At 39.5% G+C, this 20,906-nt stretch overlaps 1 protein-coding gene across 1 annotated transcript in view; it reads right to left on the reverse strand.

The window, feature by feature from the left end:
- CA10 (carbonic anhydrase 10) overlaps nucleotides 1–20,906 on the reverse strand; it is a 354,530-nt gene that overhangs the window by 160,100 nt on the left and 173,524 nt on the right. The window contains exon 3 of the mRNA XM_073684179.1: nucleotides 13,068–13,142. Coding sequence (XP_073540280.1) covers nucleotides 13,068–13,142 — 75 coding nt within the window. The remainder of the gene's footprint in view (nucleotides 1–13,067; nucleotides 13,143–20,906) is intronic.

A 20,906-nucleotide genomic window follows, 5' to 3' on the forward strand; every position in this document is an offset into this window, starting at 1 on the left:
ATAGTCATAAAAATAAGAGAAAAATCTTTAAATGAGATGGTGTGTCCAAACTTTTGGTCTGTACTGAATATTTTAAATAATGTAAACAATTTTTTACCAAATCACAATCTGTATTAGAAATATAATACAGATTTTCTTACAATTTTCATACTTGCCATTGAGGCTTTTTTAGACTTCAACTTCCTGTTTAAGCAGCAAAGAACACTACCTAAATGGACCAGAAGTATACGTGGAAAACAAGCCCCAGCAGCCAAGTGAAAATTGCAAGATCACTCAGTTGGTTTTAGAAAAAAATATCATATGAAAATAAAAAAATTGGCCAACATTTAAGAAAATATATATATCAAACTGAAAAACCTGATTTAAAGGGAATCTGCCACCAGGTTTTTGACAGCTCATATGAGAGCAGCATCATGTAGAGACGGAGACCCTGATTCCATTGATGTATCACTTACTGGACTGCTGACTGTGATTTTGATAAAATATTTGTTTTATCAGCAGGAGATTATCACTAGAAGACAAGTAAACCTGCTGCCAGGTAGTCCTCAATATTCATGAGCTCTATATAATCCTGTCTTGCCTCTGATTGGCAATTTTCTGCCTATGCACAGTGTACACAGAAAGCTGCCAGTCAGTGGTGTGGGCGGGGTTATACAGAGCTCAGCATACAGAGAACTGGTAGATCTGCAGCAGATAAAACAGTGATTTTATCAAAACCAGTAAGTGACAACACTGGAATCAGGGTTTCAACCCCTACATCATGCTGCTCTCAGATGGGGTAGCAAAAACCTGGTGACAGATATTATTAAATAATAGGTAATTTTCTCATTATAGCTTCATCTTAATTACTTTGCTATAAACATATATTATTTATTTAGTGTAAATTGGGCCATTCAATTATGTCATTAACACTTAAGTTTAGTGATACAACTTACAAGAATAATGAAATAATGTAAAACACCTGTTTAAAAACAGTTTTAGAAAATATAATAGAGAACATGATTTTTTATTATATCGATATTTCATGATGCGCCTTCATAATAGACGTTTGTTCAGTAAGTTTATCTTTATGATCCATTTGTTATATAAGGCTCATAACAAAGCCCTAAAAGGAGTTTTGATGGTGAAACAAATTAATGTAATAAAATGCACAAATTACAACATAACGTAATATTCTGCAGGAAATAATATGATCCCATTGTAATGTTACCCCTCTACATAAAGGGTAATTAGATTTGGGCTCCACATTCTGAAAGGATATTGCAAAGCTAGAGAAGGTTCAAAGACAGGCGACTAGTTTATTAAACAGTATGAAAGGTCAGGGGTCTTCTTAAAGGGGTTGTGCGGTACTTTAGATTACCCCCCCATGTAATCCCCTCCCAGGTCCCTAAGACTTTTTGAAAATACCTTCGGCTGTTGATAATGCCTGTGAGCGGCGCTATCGCTGACCCCGGCTGCTGCCGGCTCTGACATCCGCTGATGTCACGACAAGTGCTGGCAGCAGCCGGGGGTCATGATCTTCCTGGTTCCACAGTGCATGCCAGGCTGTGGGCGGGGTTACCTCCAACGTCACACCCAGCATCCACCGCCCGCTCTGCCTCTCCCCATTCAATGGGAAAGCGCGTGGTGGATGCCGGGTGTGACACGGGGGGTAACCCTCCCACAACCCAGCAGCCACCACAGGGACCCCGCCGCTGAGTCACGCCTCAATTGTCATGACGTCGGCGCTGGGGTCACATGATGCCTGTGAGCGGCCACCAATCACAGACATTATCAACAGCAGAAGGTATTTACAAAAAGTCTTAGGGACCTGGGGTGGGGGAGGTAATCTAAAGTATTCAACAATCCCTTTAAGAGCCTTATAGGCATGTATAAAACTATTAATTTTGAGTCAGGAGACTTGTGGCCACACCGTGTATAGAGGTCAGTACTCAGACCATGATATATGATAAGGAATTTGGTCTTAATAATGAGAGTTTAGTAAAATTGGGCCTGTTCAGCTTAGAAAAAAAGAGCCTCCTGAGGGATCTCATCACACATGTGATCTGGCAGATGATTTGTATCTTCCAAGGATCATATAAATGACTGAGGGACATTTGTTGCTCGTGGAGAAAAGGTGACTTTGGCATCTAAATAGGAAAGGGTTCTTTTCAGTTAGAGCAGTCAGTCTGTGGAATGTCTTACCATAAGAGGTAGTGATGGTAGACACTATAACAGCTTTTATAAAAGATCTGAATGCTTTTCTATTAACTAATACTATTGTGGATTATAAATAATCTAGCTACATTACAGACCAAAAGTTTGGACACACCTCATTTAAAGATTTTTCTGTCTTTTCATGACTTTGAAAATTGTACATTCACACTGAAGGCATCAAAACTATGAATTAACACATGTGGAATTATATACTTAACAAAAAAGAGTGAAACAACTGAAAATATGTCTTATATTCTAGGTTCTTCAAAGTAGCCACCTTTTGCTTTGATGACTGCTTTGCACACTCTTGGCATTCTCTTGATGAGCTTCAAGAGGTAGTCACCGGAAATGGTCTTCCAACAATCTTGAAGGAGTTCCCAGAAATGCTTAGCACTTGTTGGCCCTTTTGCCTTCACTCTGCAGTCCAGCTCACCCCAGACCATCTCGATTGGGTTCAGGTCTGGTGACTGAGGAGGCCAGGTCATCTGGCGTAGCACCCCATCACTCTCCTTCTTGGGCAAATAGCCCTTACACAGCCTGGAGGTGTGTTTGGGGTCATTGTCCTGTTGAAAAATAAATGATGGTCCAACTAAACGCAAACCGGATGGAATAGCATGCCGCTGCAAGATGCTGTGGTAGCCATGCTGGTTCAGTATGCCTTCAATTTTGAATAAATCCCCAACAGTGTCACCAGCAAAGCACCCCCACACCATCACACCTCCTCCTCCATGCTTCACGGTGGAAACCAGGCATGTAGAGTCCATCCATTCACCTTTTCTGCGTCGCACAAAGACACGGTGGTTGGAACCAAAGATCTCAAATTTGGACTCATCAGACCAAAGCACAGATTTCCACTGGTCTAATGTCCATTCCTTGTGTTCTTTATCCCAAACAAGTCTCTTCTGCTTGTTGCCTGTCCTTAGCAGTGGTTTCCTAGCAGCTATTTTACCATGAAGGCCTGCTGCACAAAGTCTCCTCTGAACAGTTGTTGTAGAGATGTGTCTGCTGCTAGAACTCTGTGTGGCATTGACCTGGTCTCTAATATGAGCTGCTGTTAACCTGCGATTTCTGAGGCTGGTGACTCATATAAACTTATCCTCAGAAGCAGAGGTGACTCTTGGTCTTCCTTTCCTGTGGAGGTCCTCATGTGAGCCAGTTTCTTTGTAGCGCTTGATGGTTTTTGCAACTGCACTTGGGGACACTTTCAAAGTTTGCCCAATTTTTTGCACTGACTGACCTTCATTTCTTAAAGTAATGATGGCCACTCGTTTTTCTTTACTTAGCTGCTTTTTTCTTGCCATAATACAAATTTTAACAGTCTATTCAGTAGGACTATCAGCTGTGTATCCACCTGACTTCTGCACAGCACAACTTATGGTCCCAACCCCATTGATAAGGCAAGAAATCCCACTTATTAAACCTGGCAGGGCACACCTGTGAAGTGAAAACCATTTCCGGTGACTACCTCTTGAAGCTCATCAAGAGAATGCCAAGAGTGTGCAAAGCAGTCATCAGAGCAAAAGGTGGCTACTTTGAAGAACCTAGAATATAAGACATATTTTCAGTTGTTTCACACTTTTTTGTTAAGTATATAATTCCACATGTGTTAATTCATAATTTTGATGCCTTCAGTGTGAATGTACAATTTTCAAAGTCATGAAAAGACAGAAAAATCTTTAAATGAGAAGGTGTGTCCAAACTTTTGGTCTGTACTGTATATATAATTGATCGACAAAATTAAAACTTGATGGATCTGTGGCGATTTTTTTCTACCTATGTACAATCCCAATACCAAAATAGTTGGGACGTATGTACAATGCAAAGAGCACAAGAATGCAATGATTAGAAATATCTTATAGACATATTTTATTCACAAAAAAACATAGAACAATAGAAGTTTTAAATTAGACATTTTTATATTTCATTTGAAAAATTAACTCATTTAGAAACTGATGGCAACAACACATCTCAAAAAGGTTGTGGCAGGGTTAACAGAAGGCTATAAAAATAAGTGGTACTATTGAAAAACAGCTGAATGGTCAATTTTCAACTAAGTTACATGACGGTGTATGAAAAGAGCATGTTATAGAGGCAGAGTCTTTCACAATCAAGGATGGCCAGAGATTCATAAATCTGTGACCAACTGTGTCTCAAAATTGTGAAATAATTTCAGAAAAATGTTCCTCAAAGTAAAATTGAAAAAAACAAACTCTTGAAACCCTAGGTGCTTCACAAAAGTTTATAATGTTGAGCCATGAAAATAAAAAAAATCACATTTTTCCACACAAAAATGTTTTTTAGCCCTATATTTTGCATTTTCACAAGGGTAACAGGAGAAACTGCATTATGCAATTTGTTGTGCAATTTCTCCTGATTACGTAGATACCCAATATGTGGAGGAAAACTACTGTTTGGGCGCATGGCAGGGCTTGAAGTGAAGGAGTGCCATTTGATTTTTTGAAGGCAAAATTTGCTGGAATAATTAGAGGACGCCATGTCACATTTGGAGAGCGCCTCAGGGAACTTATCTAGATGTGTCGTGAGCACCTTGAAACCCCAGGTGCTTCACAGAAGTTTATAACGTTGAGCCGTGAAAATGAAAAAAAATCCCATTTTTCCAGCAAGAATGTTTTTAGCACCAAATTTTGCATTTTAACAAGGGTAACAGGAGAAAATGGATCCCAACATGTGTTGTGCAATTTCTCCTGAGTACGCAGAAACCCCATATGTGGTTGAAAACTACTTTTGAGGCATAGTGCAAAGCTCAGAAGGGAAGAAGCGCCATATTGGAGTTCAGATTTTGCTGGACTGGTTTGAGGGTGCCATGTCACACTTTTAGAGCCTTTGAGGTCCAGGTCTGCCGAACCCCCCCATAAGTGACCCCATTTTACAAACTACACCTTACAATGAATTCATCTAGGGGATTATATTGACACCACAGGTGTGTCACAGCATTTTATACCATTGGGCACTGAAGAAAAAATTATTATATTTTTACCGCCAAAATTTAGTTTTAGCCACAGATGTTACATTTTCACACTGGAAAATGGGTAAAAATAGCACCAAATTTTGTTCCATAATTTCTGCTGAATGTAGAAATACCCCATACATGGCTGTGCAGTACTGCTTAGCCATATGACGAGACTTGGGAGGGACGGAACGCTGTTTGCGTACTGGAGTGCAGATTTTCCTAGAATAGTTTGCGGACTCCATATACAGAGCCCCTATGTGGTAGAAGAGCAGAATCCACCTCAAGAGACCCCGTTTTGGAAATGATACCCCTTTGTGAATTTATCTACAGGTGTAGTGCCAATTTTGACTCCATGGGTGTTTTCCAGAAACAAGTAGCAGTGGATGTTGCTAAGTGAAGATTGCAAACTACCATTGTAGTGACCAGTACATTGTAGTAACCAGTACGTTATGCCTAGCTCGTGCTTCTGGAGACATGCACCCGTAAATTAGGTGGGCCCTCATCGCTACAGGAATGCCAAACATGTGGAAGCTAACTGCGGTTTATAAAAGGAAAAACAGCGTCCAATCCAGGGTGTTCAAGATATATGGCGGAGTAATCTGGAGGAATAAACTACAATTTTGATATCTTGTACACCCTGGATTGGATGCTGTTTTTCTTTTTATAAACCGCAGTTAGCTTCCACATGTTTGCCATTCCTGTAGCGATGCTGCAAATTTTCCATGTTGGTTCCCTGGAGTCAATGGGCGTCCATTTTGCTGAGTGCTGTCAGTTTCTTTCTCTTTAGCTAACTGCTGTTTAGGCACATTGTGGAGCTCAGAAAGGTGGGATACAATTGGATTTGGGAGCGCAGAATTCGCTGGATTTCTTTTGGAGGGTGAGGGCCATTTTGTTTTTACACAGCCTTTATGCTACCAGTAACATGGAAGCCCCCTATATTTCCATTAACAGATGAAGGACCTGAGTGGGGACTTGTTTTTTTTGTGAATGGAGTTGAAGCTTTTATTGGAAACATTTTACATAACATATGGGATCACATTTATCCTGCGCTCTACACTGAGCACTTACAGTATATAGGAGTTTCCATCTAAATCTCCGAGTGACGTGATTCAGATGAAACCCTTGAGGGATCCATTCACTATAACAAGGCAGCAGAGTTACTCTGGACTTTGTCTGGCCTCTGTTCAGCGTCGTCCTCCTTTTCAGAAGTGCACAAAACTGTGGCCGACAGCACTTTAATGCACGCCTAATAAAAAGACGGACACCACCGGATCATAGGGCAGATGGCGTCCACAGTGCCTCCATCTGCCTCATTATAGAGAATCTTCTGCCAGGGGTTCCATCTGAATCACGTATTTCAGAGATTTACACTGAAATCCCGGTATAAGTGCTCTGCGCAGAGCGCAGGATAAATGTGAGCTGAGCCTTACTGTGATCTTTGGGAGGCAGAATGAACAAATCAATAGAAGGTGAAGAATTAATTTTATTTATTTTTTACACCGTTCCTTGTGCGCTATGAATGATTAGACGACTTTATTCTTCGGGTCGGTGCTAATGAACAAAAACCAGCAATTCAGAAATTGTTTTTTCGGGATTTTTTTTTAATGATGTTTAGTTTGTGGTAAAATTGATAAGGCAGCTTTATTCTTCGGTCAGTATGATTACAGCGATACTACATTTATATTTTTTTTTATGTTTTGGTGATTTACACAAAAAAACTTATTGAATAATTATTTTTTCATTGCTTTATTCTGACACCTGTAACTTTTTTTATTTTTCCGCAAACGGAACTGTATGGTTGCTTGTTTTTTGCGTGACAAAATGACGTTTTCAGCGCCATTTTTATTTACATTCGTCTTTTTGATCGTGTTTTATTGCACTTCTTGTTCGGAGTTATGATGATAAAGCACAGTTATTTGCCTTGTTTTTAATTTATTTTTTTACAGTGTTGCCCTTCTGCTCAACGGGAGGTTTCTGGCCTCCCTGAGCTTGCCTTAGGACACCTGCGTTACGGTTTGACAGGTGTACAGTTTTATAGGTCAGGTCGTTCCGGACACATAAATACTAAATATGTGTACTTTTTTTTGTTTATTTTTGACAATCATTCTGGACATATATGTTTTCATGCCCTTTTTTAATGCAAAATTATTTACTTTTTTCAATGCAGAGTCATTCCACTAAGAAACACATATCCCATTGTATGTGATTTTTTTATGGGCATCTATGGGCTACTTACGTAGCACAGTAGCATAAATTGGGGGTTTATCTTCTGGAGATGTCCCTAGCATATATGCTAAATGTAAACAAAAATTATAGACTAAGCATCTTTACTCCTTTAAAAAGTCCCCACTAATGGGAAAGGCAAAATAATAATCTGCCGATTTCATGAATTTACAATTTTTCTTAGCCTTGAACACATTGGGTAAATCAAATTTACAAGTTTGAAGATTATTTTTGTTTAGCAGAAAAATACTAGACAAATTAATCCACCTATTATATGACTTTGAAAATGCAGCAGATTAGGATCATCCAAGTTAGGTGCTGTATTACCGTAGTTGCAGAGAATAACACATACCGTACAACCTCAAAAATACGGCCTTTCAGGTAAAGAACATGAAGGAACATTTAGGAAATCCTTCTGGATCTACAAATAAGAGTCAGTATTTGAACGCTTATAGTGAAGCTTTGATGTTTCTTATAAAGGTCAAGGACAGAGTTTTCCTACTACTACTCGTATACAAAGAACGAGAAATTGATATTTTCCATACTTTCTGCTTGACATATTGTACAGGATGGGCCATTTATATGGATACACCTAAATTAAACGTGAATGGTTGGTGATATCAACTTCCTGTTTGTGGCACATTAGTATATGGGAGGGGGAAACTTTTCAAGATGGATGGTGACCATGGCGGCCATTTTGAAGTCGGCCATTTTGGATCCAACTTTATTTTTTGCAATGGGAAGAAGGTCATGTGACACATCAAACTTATTTAGAATCTCATAAGAAAAACAATGGTGTGCTTGTGTGGCACCCCAGGGGTCTGGTTTCCACAGTAACAGCAATGTTATGTCTGAGAGCAGGTGGGAGGTCTCTTGGTCAGGAATCCTATGCATGCCACACCTCCTGCCCAGTCCTGGGAGGGGAAGAACTTCCCCTATATAAACCTGGGGCTGAGGCAGGGTTAGGGAGTTCAGAGGGAGAGTTCAGCCAGGAGGGCTGACAGGGAGCTGTGGCTCCGGCTGGGCCCAGCTCCTGGGCCATGCCAGAAGTAGAGACAGAGAAGAGAAGAGTTGAGAAGAAGAGAAGCAGCATAGGAAAGAAAGATCAGGAGCTCTGTGGGAGCAGGCTAAAAGGAATCAGGGGCTGGCAGCTGAAGAGCTCGCCCTGATTGAAGAGTTACTACCGGACCCGGAGTCCGAGGCTGTGGGGATTAACCCAGACCCAGCAGCAGAAACCGCCCGGCAGGGGATTTCAGGTCCTCTGGCCAAGAAACCCGAAGGCACGGTCACACGCGTGGGACCAGCACCGCCGTCGTGGAGCGGAAGCCACTAGAAGGCCCCGAGTCACCGGCCATACGGGTGAGCACCACACGGTACACTCAGGGACGTGGGCTACTTTTACCCGCCTCTAGCAAGGTAGCCAGAAGAGTACGATTAGTTGGGGAGGCCTACAACTCCGCCTGGCCAAGGGGGATCCCATCTGCTCAAGGACTGACCAGGCCCCGACCGCTAGCCAGTACTCCGGGAGGGTCTATCTTTGTCACCAGTAAAGACCCTGAACTACACCGCATCGTCTCTGAGTGGTTCCTGCTACCCCCATCATCCACGTCGGCTGCCCTGAGGCCATACCCCTCCCGTTGGGGGTTATACCATCTACGCTGCACTATCCTACCACCGGCCTCAGCGGTCTGCCCTGCAGCGGCAGCTCCATAGCTGCATTCAACGGGTGGCGTAGTCGTCCTACATCTACTGCTAATATACTGCCACTCAGCTTGACTCCCTGGGCACGGACCGGGTCACCGCCACGAGACTACTACTCCTATCAGATCCGGCTCCGGGTAAGCTCCCCCGTGCGCGCGATGCCGCGCGACGCAGCAGGCCCAGGGGCGTGTCACTTGGTTTTAACGTAACTTTATTCTTTCATGAGTTTTTTACAAGTTTATGACCACTTATAAAATGTGTTCAAAGTGCTGCCCATTGTGTTGGATTGTAAATGCAACCCTCTTCTCCCACTCTTGACACACTGATAGCAACACTGCAGAAGAAATGCTAGCACAGGCTTCCAGTATCCGTTGTTTCAGATGCTGCACATCTCGTATCTTGATAGTATGGTGTGGTATATGGGGTACAAAGATAGTGGGGCCATTCTTCATCAATGGAAACCTCGATGCCACTGGATATCTGATATTGCTACATGATGATGTGTTGCCCTCTTTATGCACTGAAGATGGCACGTTCCCTGAGTTTTTCCAGCAAGATGGTGCACTGCCACATTATGGGTGTCAGGTCCAAGCATTCCTACATGAACAGTTTCCTGGAAAGTGGATTGGTCGTTGTGGGCCAGTTGAATGGCCACCAAGGTCTCCCGATCTGACCCCCTTAGACTTTTATCTTTGGGGTCATCTGAAGGCAATTGTCTATGCTGTGAAGGTACGAGATTTGCAGTATCTGAAATAACAGATAATGGAAGCCTGTGCTAGCATTTCTTCTGCGGTGTTGCTATGAGTGTGTCAAGAGTGGGAGAAGAGTAAATAAATAGTAAAATAGTAAAAAACTCATGAAGGAATAAAGCTCTATTAAAACCAAGCACACCATTGTTTTTCTTATGAAATTCTCAATAAGTTTGATGTGTCACATGACTCTCTTCCCATTGAAAAAAATGAAGTTGGATCCAAAATAGCCGACTTCAAAATGGCCACCACCCATGTGGAAAAGTTTTTCCCCCTCCCATATACTAATGTGCTACAAACAGGAAGTTGATATCACCAACCATTCCCATTTAATTTATGTGTATCCATATAAATGGCCAACCCTGTATTACATGTTCCCATAATAATTAGATACATGTCTAAGCATTATATTTAAAAGGATATGCTTAAAGTATAAGCATTAGAGGACTTGTAGCCCGCATTTTGATTAGTTTTCCCCTCTGCAGGCTCTATCTCTTAATTTGCTATTGACTTTGAGCTGGTGGGCAAAGACTACCTGCTGTGATCTCTCCAATACAAAAAAAGAGCACACAGTAAGGGATTCCTGCTCTTCATTACTTTGTCTGGATGTGCATAAAGCTCTGAGGTGAGGTAAAAGACTTGTTAGAAAGCTCAGCACAATCTTTCTGTGTCTTCCTCTGCCTATTTCCTAACTATGGTCCTCACTCCTCCTCCACCCTCCCCTCTCTATAGAGCATAATATACTGTATAACCTGATACCGTGGAGACTTGGCAGTCTGTCTTTTCTGAGCAAAATTAAGTTTAGCTGTTTTTTTTCAGAGTGCATGATAAGTTCAGAAGATCGTGGGATGGGAAATGGCTTACACATGGCGAAGGAAGCAGATTTCTCTAATAAGATATATTACAAAGTCTCATATTTTTTGTATCATTGATTTATGCAACATTTTTTGAAAGTACAGTTCCCTTATAACCTCAAGCACAACTTCTAATCCCAATCTCCCACCAGTTGTACATGAGTTCAATACATTAGTTTTTGAAGAGCAGATGCACGATATAGAATGAAGCCAGCTGGCCTGGACTGTTATATCATCAGCTGCTCTCTTGTCAAAGAGTAGAACTGGACATTTAGGATAATGATAGTGACAATTATCATTGCTACTAACAAAGTGTGGACTATTAGAATTTTAAAATTGATTATTACAGATCTGAAACATCTGTGTCCTTTGGAACCAAAAAGCTTCCAAAATGACTGTTCTGTTTATGTATACATTTAGTAGGTAGTACAAAAACCATCACATTAACAAATTACAGAAACTAAAATATAGATATGTACATGTTAAAAAAAAGTAAAACAAAAATATTTTTTATCAATACCTTTAGGCTAAATTCACAAATCCGTTGACCGATTTTTTTGGACAGCATACTGACTCGTAAAGTAGAATGGTTGTATTCACACATCAATTAAAATCACAGATCCGAGAGTGAGATCTGTGTGACTCAGAGCCTGTCCTATTCTGATCTCATTTGTGGATAAGACTTGGTCATTCAAGTCTATGGGCATCCATGAGACATGAATTCAAATTGGAAGTTTTGCATCCGTTTCTCCGGGATCTGTTGTTTAGTAATAAACTTAATGATAGCATGCCAGGGCATAAAAGTGATAAAGGTAATTAATGGTTGGCCGAGCAATGTTCTACTATGCAGAATGCACTTGAGCATGCAAATCAACAAGATCCGCTTTTCTATCCATCCTGAGATTTTTGTAATTCAGTTATGAGGATTGTATATCATCCATGCGATCAGAAATTTACTTCTACATTTTGAAGTCTTATGTTTAGATAACATGATCTTGAGGTATGAGTCATTTCTAAAAGCAATCCTTTTTCTGAAATATTCCAGTGTTTTCAGTGACCATTTACTTCTTTCCTTTAAGATCAAAGGTATTTCCATAACATCCTATCATCATTTTGATAGTAATATAAAAATGGCCATTAGTTACATTTTATACATAATAGTAATCACCACTTAAAAAGAAGCAAGATTTCAAAGAAGGCTGTAGGGAGCTAAAAATGTAGGTGAGAATATGAATATTTTTGCATCCAAAAATACATTAAGTTCTCTTTCTAGGGATTTTCCACCCCTAAAAAAGCCAACAGGCTCCAAAGAACTCAAATGAAATATGCTGCTCTATATAGTACAAGAATTCATGTTGTATTGAAGGCAAAGGGCGGTCACACCAAATATTGAATTGATTTTCATTTCTCCTTTTACTTTGCATTTTGTAAATTGATATAAACTATTAACATTTCTATTTTTGAAAGTATTCTTACGTTGGCCAAAAGTTTTGAGACTGACACAATTTTGGTTTTCACAAAGTCATCTGCTTGTGGCTGGGAGCGGTTTTCAGGAAGCAAAAGAAGTAGTTGCTAGAAGTTCCAGGAGTTAGGTTGCAATGTGTCAGAGAGAAGGAGAGAAGAGTTTGCTCCAGAATGTGTCTTTACCAGACCACCATACGGGTGTGTGTGTTAAGGAGGAGATCCAGATACGCAAGTAGCAAGCCAGCAACTGAATTAAAGAAGTGGCAGAAAGATCTGGAAATAGTATGCAAGCTGGGGTGCCTTGTGTGTAAGGAGGAACTAGTAGACTGTAGAGCTCAGCTTCTGGAGTAGAGAACTAGAGGTCTGAAGGAGTTGGTGGGAACACTAAGATGGCACAGTGGAGTAAAGGGATTGAGGCTGGAGTGCAGGTCTGACCTGGAAACATTGGTGAAAAGATACTGGATGTCCCAGAATATGGCACGTGTGCTACAAGGGAATCAGCTGAGGAAGAGACTATTTAAAAATGGGCCCCATGGAAGCGTGCTTTGTTACTGTAAAGGTTTTCAAAAAATTTGTCCCGCCATCTGCAACATGAAAAATTGAACCTCAGCCAAAAAGACTGAACCTCTGTATTGATCGGAAGATGTAAAAGTCAAGTGTAATTCATAATACTTTCTGTCCTTACGTTATACCTATTCCTTCAACAACAGTTTGCTTTGGTATCCTGGAGTGACTCTTCTCTTATGAGGTTACTAGGTCTTGGTTTGCTACATCATCCGCCATTCATGGTCTTGAAGTGAGAGCAACAAATAGGACATTATCACACAACCAGGGAACCCCTTCACTGGTGTTAAGGGCCAAGTATACATTGTATATATAAATATATGTTTGTGTGTTAAGGTATCTTACCTGGAACAAAACTGCCTTGGACAACCTCTTTATAAGCCCACCAGCCTTCATGGATTTTTGGTGAATTCTGCTGTGCTGGAAGAAAAAACAGAAAACAGAAATATTTTTATTTAACAGGAAAAAGCACTGATGTTTTACAAAGCATAATAAATCCCAAAAGAATGATTAAAAAGAGCATTTTCATGTATGGCATGGTTTTTATTGTGATTTAGTCCATTGGCTGTATCAGTTATGTAAACATAGTCATTGCAAGGTTGCTAATTTTTCTACTATAAAGAACAATTAAAGGATTATTCCCAATATAGTATGTTATCTCAATACACAGATTAGGGAATGACTTACTGATCATTGAGAGTCTGACCTCTGAGACCCCCAGTCATCCCGAGAAAGGGGCTCTGAAACATGGGAATTGGCTCTGTAGAGCCTCATCTTAGCATGAATCAGATCTTGGTTGCGCAATTTCAGCCAAGTATGTCTTTCTCTCAAACACTACAGTGTTTCAGAAGAATACATAAAAGAAAAACGTGACTAGTCCATTGCTGTAGCTGGCCAGCTTTTCCTCGCACTGCACAAGGTGATTGACAGGTCCCTCAATACGTATATACATGGCAGAGACCTGTCAATCATCTGGAGCGAGGAGAGGAGAAGCCGGATGGGGACCGTGCTAGTCACATCTCTCCCTACGGCTTTCTCTGAAACATTGCAGTGTTACAGAGAGGGACATACCTGGCTGCAATCAAGCAGCCAGGCTCCAATTCAGGTTGCCTGTGGTTTGGTCAGCATAAATCTAGTGAGAGTTGCCCTTTAAATGAAGCTGATTTTCATATAAATTCTACCGCCACTCCATTCTTTGTCTATAGTCCTGCCAGAAATAACCAAGCTCTGTCCTGGCATACCCGTATATATACATGCATGGCTCGACTGAGGCCTGTTTTTTAGAATGGAAAGGTGAAAGCCATTGCCAGAAGTTTACCTCCCTTTAGAACAAAAGGGCGGCATATAAATTTAAGCTGTGGGAATCTTCTCTCCCCAGACATCATCTTTTGCCGATCAGTTTGTAGGACTCCGTACACATTAGATGGCTGGTTGATTCTGCCAAGTTCCATATTGTAATGGATATGACAGGTATTAAGATGCTTAGTGCACAAAATGCCTTTAGGCTTTCTCTCTCAGAACTGCAATAGTTTGTATATTGGATGTTGATACTTTTGTACTTTCCTCTCAACTTTCATAGGAGGTTTTATATACTTGTCATTAGTAGACATTGAATATGTATTGAGTGAAGGTGTTATTATACTTTGCTGCTCTCCTGTCAATGACTATGCAGAACTTAATATCTTAACACACATCAAAAGAACGGTCACTTTGCAATCCTAATAATTTATTTCACATTTCTATAATCCCAAATACATTTTAAGTACTTTTCAACTTCTTTTTGATAAGATATGAATAACTAATTAATTAATAAAATAAAATAAATGCCTCAGAGGCTGCACCATGTGATGGACAACTGCAAGTGGAAGAAAAAAAAATCAGGGTTAAAGTGCTTTTATTTCAAGTTGAAATCAAAGCAATGCTAAATATGAAATGATTAAGTCTATCAAAGGAAAAAAAGTCTACTTTAACTCCTAACATTCATCAGTTGCAATATTTAGAAATTATGATAAATTCATTTATTTTATTAAAGTACTTAAAGGGAATATGTCAGAAGGATCAACCCTCCTAAACTGTCTGTATGGACATGTAGGTCATAGAAAGTTGAATAAAATGATACCTTGCTATCTGCAATCTGATGTCTTATTCCAGAGTAATCCATATTTTTCTTAATATGTAAATTAGCTGTTAAGATCTATTGGCTGCACATGGATCTCACTGTGTCACGGGTGTGTCAGATGTGACAGACAGTCATCCTGGATCCATCTATAGGAGGTCATTGCGCTTGGCTCTGCAGGCACCTTCTTGATCTTCTCATCGCTGTAGTGTAGTGATGTCCTTCTCCTTCTAGGACCTAGCAGCAAACCCTTGCTGGAGGTTTAAATACCTTCAGTCTCTCCAGAGAGTCGCAGGTGATAGCTCTATTTTCCTCTGTTCATGCTTGAAGTACTAGTGGTCGGCTAGTGTCTTCTTGGAGTTCCCTTGGAGGATAGTTGGCGTGATCTCTCTGGTGTCTTCTCAAGCTAAGTGTTTCCCTTGTCTGTTTACCTATTTGTCTTTAGTTGCAGTGGGGGCTGACTAGTGCTCACCCTGTCCCCTCCCTATCTAGGGCCTAGCTCTAGGGGCAGTCAGGGATTAGGTTTCCTGCTCGGCGATAGGTACAGAACCTATTTAGGGACATTAGAAGAGCCAGAGTGTTGTGAGATCTGCCCAGGGGTCTCCATTCCCTCTTTCCTTTGTGTTTGGGCTTCCTCCCCTTCTTCCCATTGTTGTGCACTTAGTCTTTCCCTCACCTTGTGTGACACCCTGAGAATCCGCCTCCAGAGATTATTTTAAATGAAAAGGCTGACAGTCTGCTCTCCTGATCTACATGTCTCACACTGGTAATGCCCCCTTTCATTCATAATAAGCTCCAGAGGCAGATTCTAAGGGAGATCTGTGTCCCTCCCATAGATCTTAATGACTCATTTACATATTAATGAACATGCTGATTTCTTGGGAATAAGACATCAAATCACAGATATCAAGGTATCATTTTATTCAGCTTTCTATGACCTACATGTCCATATAGACAGGTTAGGAGGGCTCATCCTACTGACAGATTCCTTTCAAATTAAATCTTTACATTTCAAGTGTAAGCAAGAATGGTTGATCAAAATAGAGAAATAATTAACCAATAAAAATCATCGTGAAGATCTCATAAAAGCAATTTAGATTTTTTTTAGGGTCCTCATATTTTTACTATTAAAAACAGGTGTAAAATGCAACAGTCCCATTGATACTCATTGTCATATTTGGTTAGTTGAAAAATCCAGCACAGCATTGTATGAGAGACATAAAACACCTTCCATACATGAGTACTGATTGGGGAAGAAATAGATAGTAAGAGAAAGCAACAAAAACATTGAGGTGTCAAGCTGAGAATTCAGATTTTATATACAAATGAAATAGTACGCTATCTTTTTGGAGCCATTTGTGAGAAAACTAACAGAAGAAGATGGATGGATCCTAGAGCAGATATTATGAACACAATATTGAGAACACGGAAGACCAAAATAAAATTTGGTAAATTTTGGTAAGGCAATGTTCATACTCAATTTGAAATGGTCTTAAAAAGCAATAGTATTTTTAGTCTCGAAAAATAGGGAACATTGGTGCTGTATGATGGATTAACATATCACTGCACTGGTCAAAGTCCATAGAAAGAAAGCACTAGAATTTAAAACTACACACAAAAAAATCAAGCTCTCATATGGCTATGTCAAAAGGAATACAAGACAGTTATGGCTCTTGGAAAAGAGGGAGGAAAACACAAACGTGCAAAAATGGAAAATTGCCAAGTCATGGAAAGTTTAAACCCTCACAAAAAACCACACTAAATATGTTTAATATTGCAGTTATCATACCGACCTGGAGAATCATGTCGATAGGTAATTTTTACCGCATACTGAACACTGTAAAATGAAACCCAAAAAACAATGGAGGAGGTGCATTTTGTTACCTTTTCACCCCAATTGTAATGATTTTCCTGTTTTTCATTACATTTTATGGTAAAATGAATGGTGTTATGATTAATATTGCAACTTTATTAGTAAACAATTTGAACATAACTAGAAAAAACAATAACCCTAAAAAAAAAACATAAAACCTGAATAAAAAAGAAAAGTAGGCAGGGAAGTGGTCAGAAAAAGCATGAAATTGCACAAAAAGTCCAGGAATTAAGTAAATTGGTAAAGGCATGGAGCTATAGTTATCACAAATATCAGGAACATACAATCTATATAGCAACTATTATAACGTCAGTACAGTACAGCTGAATATACTGTAAGTGGCACCAACTAGAAAATCAATCACAACATAGAAGATATTTGATTTAATAGAGTAATAAAATAAAGTAGTATATGAATTAGCCACCCTACCCACCATGTGCTATTATGATATAAAGGACCACATTACCTAGTACCCCAACGCACGTTTCGCGTACAGCTTCGTCAGGGGGTAGAAAAAGCGAAAGTGCAAAGATGATAATTCATCCGATCATTAGGGGTTTAATGAAAATAAAGGATTGCCAATGGTCCTTCTCCGCCTTATCTCTTATACAGTTTATCTTGATGTTACTGTGTGTCTGGTTATTATTAGGTTGTATGTCATGTTAAGGTCTTAACATATGCTTAGTTACTCACTGTGGTTTAAATAGTTGGTTTATTCACACTATTTAATAAATAAATGCCAAGAGGGGTAAAACGTGTAAGCGTAGGTGGACGGTGTGACCTTATATGCTGCAACATGTTTATTGGATACTGAAATAAATACTAGATTCTGTTTAGATTGTGCTGAATCATTTTCCTTTTGCTGTATTGTAACTTGAAATCTTACAAGAGTCTGGGTGCCAAAAGGTCTTGGTGAAACTGGTGAAACATGGAATAAATACCTAATCCACAGCAAAATGGCAAAATAATATTGAGGACAAAATCTTTTTGAGGAGAATTTGTGGGTTCCCTAGTAATGGGGTACCTGCAGCTGAAAGGAGTAGAAAAATTGAAGAGGCCACATCGGGGATCCGAGTAGGTGACTGATGACCATGCGTTAGAACTTGGTAACATGACCAGCTCATTCAGAAGTATTCATTTGACCAGGAAGGTGACTAAATTGAAACAATGAACAGATCACAAAATTCATAGAGCAAATTCATCAATGGAGTAGCTCAGCGGTCCAGCAACAAGAATTTACATCTATCTTAGAAACCGATGACTTTCACTTTTTTTGTCAATTTCCAAAATCACAGACTCAGGTGTAAGTCTTAAATAGTGACCTTTCTCCTGGACAATTCTTAGTAAATACTGCTCAGATATCACTGCACACCGGCTAAAGAGAATTACATCCCTTTTCTTGTATGTGCCATTCAGGAGGTCAAGGGGATGTATTATACATATTGGGACTGATTCATCAACACTGGAGAAGCGCAAACAACACCAGTCTTATCAGAATAAATGGTGGCAAATTCATTAAGAGGCGCATGCCGAATTCAGCACCTCTAGTAAGTGGCATACACCTCCGTGCATTGCGCCAAAAATGCTACTACAGCCAACAACGAGAGTAGCATTTTTGGCATAGAAAATGGTGAGAAATTTGATGTATTTGATGAGGGGCTTGGCCACACCCCAACTTCGGTGGAGCTTATCCAAAATAGTGTGAAAGAGGCCAAAAGACCCTAAATTTGTATGACTTTTCAAAGCTTTAATGCCACTTTTGTGGTGTAAAAGCTTTGATGAATCATCCCCATTGTCTCCCCCTTCAAATGGAAAGGCTGTCAAATAATTGAAAATTGAAACAAATTAATCATCTTATTCCTAAAATCATTAAACACAATTAAAGAGAAAAGTTAAAAAAAACTTGCCACCTACTGGAAAAAATAGTGCCACACGTGTCCATAAGTAGCATTGAGGCAAAGCCCAAGGACAATTGTGTCACTGTATCTGGACCAAAGGAAAGAAACAAGGAAAGTTCAACTTGATGGACCTATGTTTTTTTCCAACCTTTTCAACTATGTAAGAAACCATGTTTGTATTCATGCAATCTCTTTAAGAGTTAAAAATAGTATGGTCCTCAAGAAGTAGTTAAAGGAAAAGAGCCTCCTAGGTCATGTAGTTCTCACGTCACTTTATTATAGATATTCTGATACACGAGCCCCATATTTCTTGTATCAGTTTAGAAGTATAGAGCTGCGGTACAAGTAAGTCAAAACATGTACGAAAGACTCCAACAGAACATTACAGAGACAAATGTAGCCCCTTGGATTTAAAATATACAAGAACATTTCCAGTCCAAGTTAGGGACATTGTAAATAAGTCTTTTAATATTAAGAAGTGATTTATTTCCTAGGTGTTCTGCTTTCAAATACTGAAGAAAGTACTGTAGATTACAAAAATATGCCTGAAACAAACCATTGATATTGTGCATGTTTGGGGAATTGAAGCCAGGTCCTTAGAGGCAGCGTTCTTTCAGCAGATGAAATATTTCCACCTTGGGAATTAGTTCTCAGAGGCTGATGAAAGGCAATGAGTTTATGCTGAGAGGAACACTTAAATACCCTCTATAATCTGCAATCATCAACAGCTCACTTAAAGAAATTCTTCTGTCTTGGTAAGATTATATAAGCCCTTCCAAATCTCCCACTAAGTTTCCAAACTACTCATTTTCTTTGCAATTAGAACAAAATATTCAAGTTGTTATTACAAGTTTAGTCCATTTTAATTTGGTTTATTAAATTCGGTCCCACAAGATGAATAGAATGTTCCCATTAATTCACTTTTGCTATTATTAACTGTACATTTTCTAAAATGTTATTTAGAAACACTAAATTACACGGACATCCATAACTTGCAATGTTCCAGTATTGAAGGGTTTATCAATTGCAGGCAAGATAATTTACAAATTACATTCATTATGACTTTTGTGTATTTTACGCACTTAATTAGCAAGATTTGCATTCTTAGTACATTTGTGCGTGAGGATAAAGTTATATGGTATGTTCAATATAAAGGTCTAGAAAGAAAGCTTGTGTTTTATTAGCTGTGTTGGCTACTTTTTCAGAATGACTTTCAGAAAAAGTTGATATTTCCCAGGGTCCTAGAAAAGTAGGATATTCTCCCACATTCTGTATATAACTCCTTTAACTGCCTGAATCGTGTAGTGTAGGAAGTCAAAGGAGGTCCTCAGCCTGGGTTTATGCTGCTAAGTGGCAATGAGTGGCCATGGTCACTGATGTCTTGGATCTGCTGAACTGTCTGGACACTGTGGGGTCTTAGGTTTCTTAAACTAAAGTTACTCTCTTAAAGGATTCACTCCCTAAATGCAACATATAAGCTATATAGAGAGTCCTCCTGCAATCACAAAAATGGGGGTCTGATAGTTGTACAATGGTACAACAGTGCTCATGCATCATTTATTTCTTAGGGTCTCATAGAACTGCTATGCCCATCAGTCCCATAGAAATGCATGTAGAAGTGGTCACACACACTACTCCTCCATCATACCCTAGACCCCAGTTCTTGGTATCACTGGGGGTCCCAGCAGTTGGATTTCAATCAAATGATACAGTTAACACCTATCCATTGGATACGTGATGCATTTAGAAGGAAACCCCATTTAACTTCTGCTTTTGTATTTATTTTTCCCCACATTCCAAGAACAATAACTTTATTTCTAGTTGGAGTTGGTATTTGCAAGACCAGCTTTATTTGTTTGAAGCACCATTTAGTTTACTGTATTAAAACATTTTTTTAAAAAAATCCTTGTGAGATGAAATAAAAAAAAAAAAAAATAATTTAGTTTATTTTGTTTTTGCATCGTTCGCTTTGCAGTGAAAATTGTGACATCTTTTTTCTGCGTTTTAGTATGGTTAAAGAAACATCAATATTTTTGTCATATTTTTTTTCCAATTTTTAACTGCTGGATCATTTGTATAATACACTGCAATACTTTTGTATTGCACTGTATTGTCATTTTACTCCTGTTGTCGGGCCTCATAGGAGCATGAGTATGGTAGACACAGGAGCTTTCAGTAGGCGCTAACTGCCCTGACAAGTCAGCACCCTGGCATCATGTCAGGAGGGATGATGGATGATAAAGGCTCTTCCCATCTAATGTGATTACAACTGGCTCCGCTGTATATAAACTGGGTGC

Source organism: Phyllobates terribilis, unplaced genomic scaffold, assembly GCF_046119375.1.
Source record: "Phyllobates terribilis strain yellow unplaced genomic scaffold, ASM4611937v1 Scaffold_5__5_contigs__length_657084704, whole genome shotgun sequence".
NCBI classification, from domain to species: Eukaryota; Metazoa; Chordata; class Amphibia; order Anura; family Dendrobatidae; genus Phyllobates; species Phyllobates terribilis.